Below are 1,903 nucleotides of genomic sequence, written 5' to 3' on the forward strand. Positions count from 1 at the left end.
TTCACAATATAACTGTTTTTACTGTATTTTTGATCAAATAAATGCTGCCTTGTGACAAGTTTATCCACAAAATCTGTCCAGCACCTTGGTAGCATAGTTTTGGAAAAAACTTGTAGAAATGCTATAAAACCAGCCAATCAGAAAATGGAAATCTTTAGATTTTTCCATTTTATAGGTATCAGATGTTTCATAAACAGTCCATGGAAGCGGTGTAATTTATTCAGCATAAGCAGCTGGGGACCTAGTACACTTTGAGAATGGAGATTAGGATTTGGGTTTCATTCACCTGCTCTTTGTACTGGTCAGCATGGCGACGCTCATCCTCCACTTGCATGAACACCTCCTTGAGTTTCTTCTCTGTGCGACGCACAGTCTTATTGGCTGCAGCTCTCTCCCTGTGAAGCGCACAGATCATACACCATTGCCAAAACACGAGTTAGTGCCAATGGTTTTCGTTCAGTCAGAACGTGGCATTAATTGGTTTCTTTACACGGTTGCTTACTTTGCTTCCTGTTCAAGCTGCTCCTCTAGCTGGATAATCTTGGCCTCCAGGGCGGCGATAGAGGCCTTGAACTTTGATTTGATGGATCCCTCAAGTTCCTGCAGTTTGGCCTTCAAATCTTTGTTTTGCCGCTCCAACTGCTGACGGGCGTTCTCGCTCTTCTGGGCGGCACTGCGCTCTCCCGCCAGCTCTGTGTTCAGGGTATCCACCTGAAATACAGACACAACAGCTGTGACTAAAGACGTGATGTGTCAAATGTAGCCAAGAATGCTTATGAAGATGACAATTAGACATCTTGCAAAGATCACAAGCACACAGAACTTTGAGAGCAGGCCATGATGACAAGTTTAAGAGTGTTGAAAACATAGCTTGATCATAATTACAGCAGCTTCCTCAACACCACACCTGCATAGTGGTCTTGCGGAAGCGGTCGTTCAGGAGCTCCATATTGCTCTGTTCCTCCTCTAGCTCTTCCTCCAGCTGGGCAATACGAGCCTCCAGCCTCCTCTTCTCATCCAAGAGGGCTGCCCTGAAGAAGTGAAAGTTAGAAAGAAAGTTAGTTGCGACTTCCGGTTCACACGGACTTTGAGAGGTTTGCAGCACAATGACTCACTTTCCAGAGGCACTGTTGGAAATCTCATCTGCAAACTCGTCTCTTTCCTGTTCAGCGTGGCGTCGGGCTCTCTCTGAAGATGCCAGGTCCTAAAATCACAACCAAACCATAAACAAAGACTCGCCAGTTGACCTAATCCAACTTAAAACTGTGTAGAAAAACAAGCAACAGATTCTTCAGAAAGGCTTTTTTCAAACAGACGTGTATTTCAGTGTCGGCTCACCTCTTGCAGCTGCAGAATCTCAGCCTCGAGACTCTTGAGCTTCTTCTCGTTCTCCTTAGACTGAGCGAAGATCTCATCACGAGAAGCGCGCGCCTCCTCCAGCTCCCTCTGGTAGTCCTTCATCTGGGCCTGGATCAAAACAGAGAGATGTTGCCATCTGTTCTTCTCCCATTTTGTCATATCACTATACTGACTATGACCTAAAATATTAAGTCTCAGTAATGCAGTCAATGATGTAGACATCTGTGTCACTAGTAAAAGGCAGATGCACTTGGAGCTTGTGAGGATAAACAGATTTTGCTAACAAGTCATTTCTTGCATTATCTTTACATTTCTGTGCATGAACAGCAGCATTCTGGAAAAGATTCTACCTGGAGTTTGCGTAGCTGTTTAATGGCTTCATCACGGGCCTTGTTTGCAGCCTCGATCTGCGCTTCCACATCTTTGAGGTCCATCTCCAGTTTCTTCTTGGCAGCTACAGCAAGAGCTCTCTGCTTCCTTTCATCTTCAAGCTCTGCCTCCATCTCACGCACCTGAAGGAACAGGAATCATGGATCAAAAACCT

General features: G+C 45.2%; 1 protein-coding gene across 1 annotated transcript; it reads right to left on the reverse strand.

The window, feature by feature from the left end:
* Window positions 1–241: 241 nt before the first annotated feature.
* On the reverse strand, window positions 242–1,877 carry LOC107736606 (myosin heavy chain, embryonic smooth muscle isoform-like). The gene is made up of 6 exons (XM_016547987.1): window positions 1,710–1,877; window positions 1,339–1,467; window positions 1,116–1,204; window positions 908–1,031; window positions 503–711; window positions 242–395 (listed from the first exon to the last, which is right to left on the reverse strand). The coding sequence occupies exons 1-6, from the start codon at window positions 1,860–1,862 to the stop codon at window positions 242–244; spliced, it is 858 nt and encodes a 285-aa protein (XP_016403473.1). The 5' UTR covers window positions 1,863–1,877.
* Window positions 1,878–1,903: the final 26 nt, after the last annotated feature.

Source organism: Sinocyclocheilus rhinocerous, unplaced genomic scaffold (assembly GCF_001515625.1).
Source record: "Sinocyclocheilus rhinocerous isolate Xijiao unplaced genomic scaffold, SAMN03320098_v1.1 C36823024, whole genome shotgun sequence".
In the NCBI taxonomy this organism is placed as follows: domain Eukaryota; kingdom Metazoa; phylum Chordata; class Actinopteri; order Cypriniformes; family Cyprinidae; genus Sinocyclocheilus; species Sinocyclocheilus rhinocerous.

Bases quoted from the DNA above. Each gene is read 5' to 3' on its own strand.
- LOC107736606 (XM_016547987.1), bottom strand. From the start codon at position 1,862: ATGGAGGCAGAGCTTGAAGATGAAAGGAAGCAGAGAGCTCTTGCTGTA. The intron at 1,468-1,709 runs GTAGAATCTTTT...GTTTTGATCCAG, and splicing joins AACAGCTACGCAAACTCCAG to GCCCAGATGAAGGACTACCA. The intron at 712-907 runs GTGTGGTGTTGA...TCTGTATTTCAG, and splicing joins TCCGCAAGACCACTATGCAG to GTGGATACCCTGAACACAGA.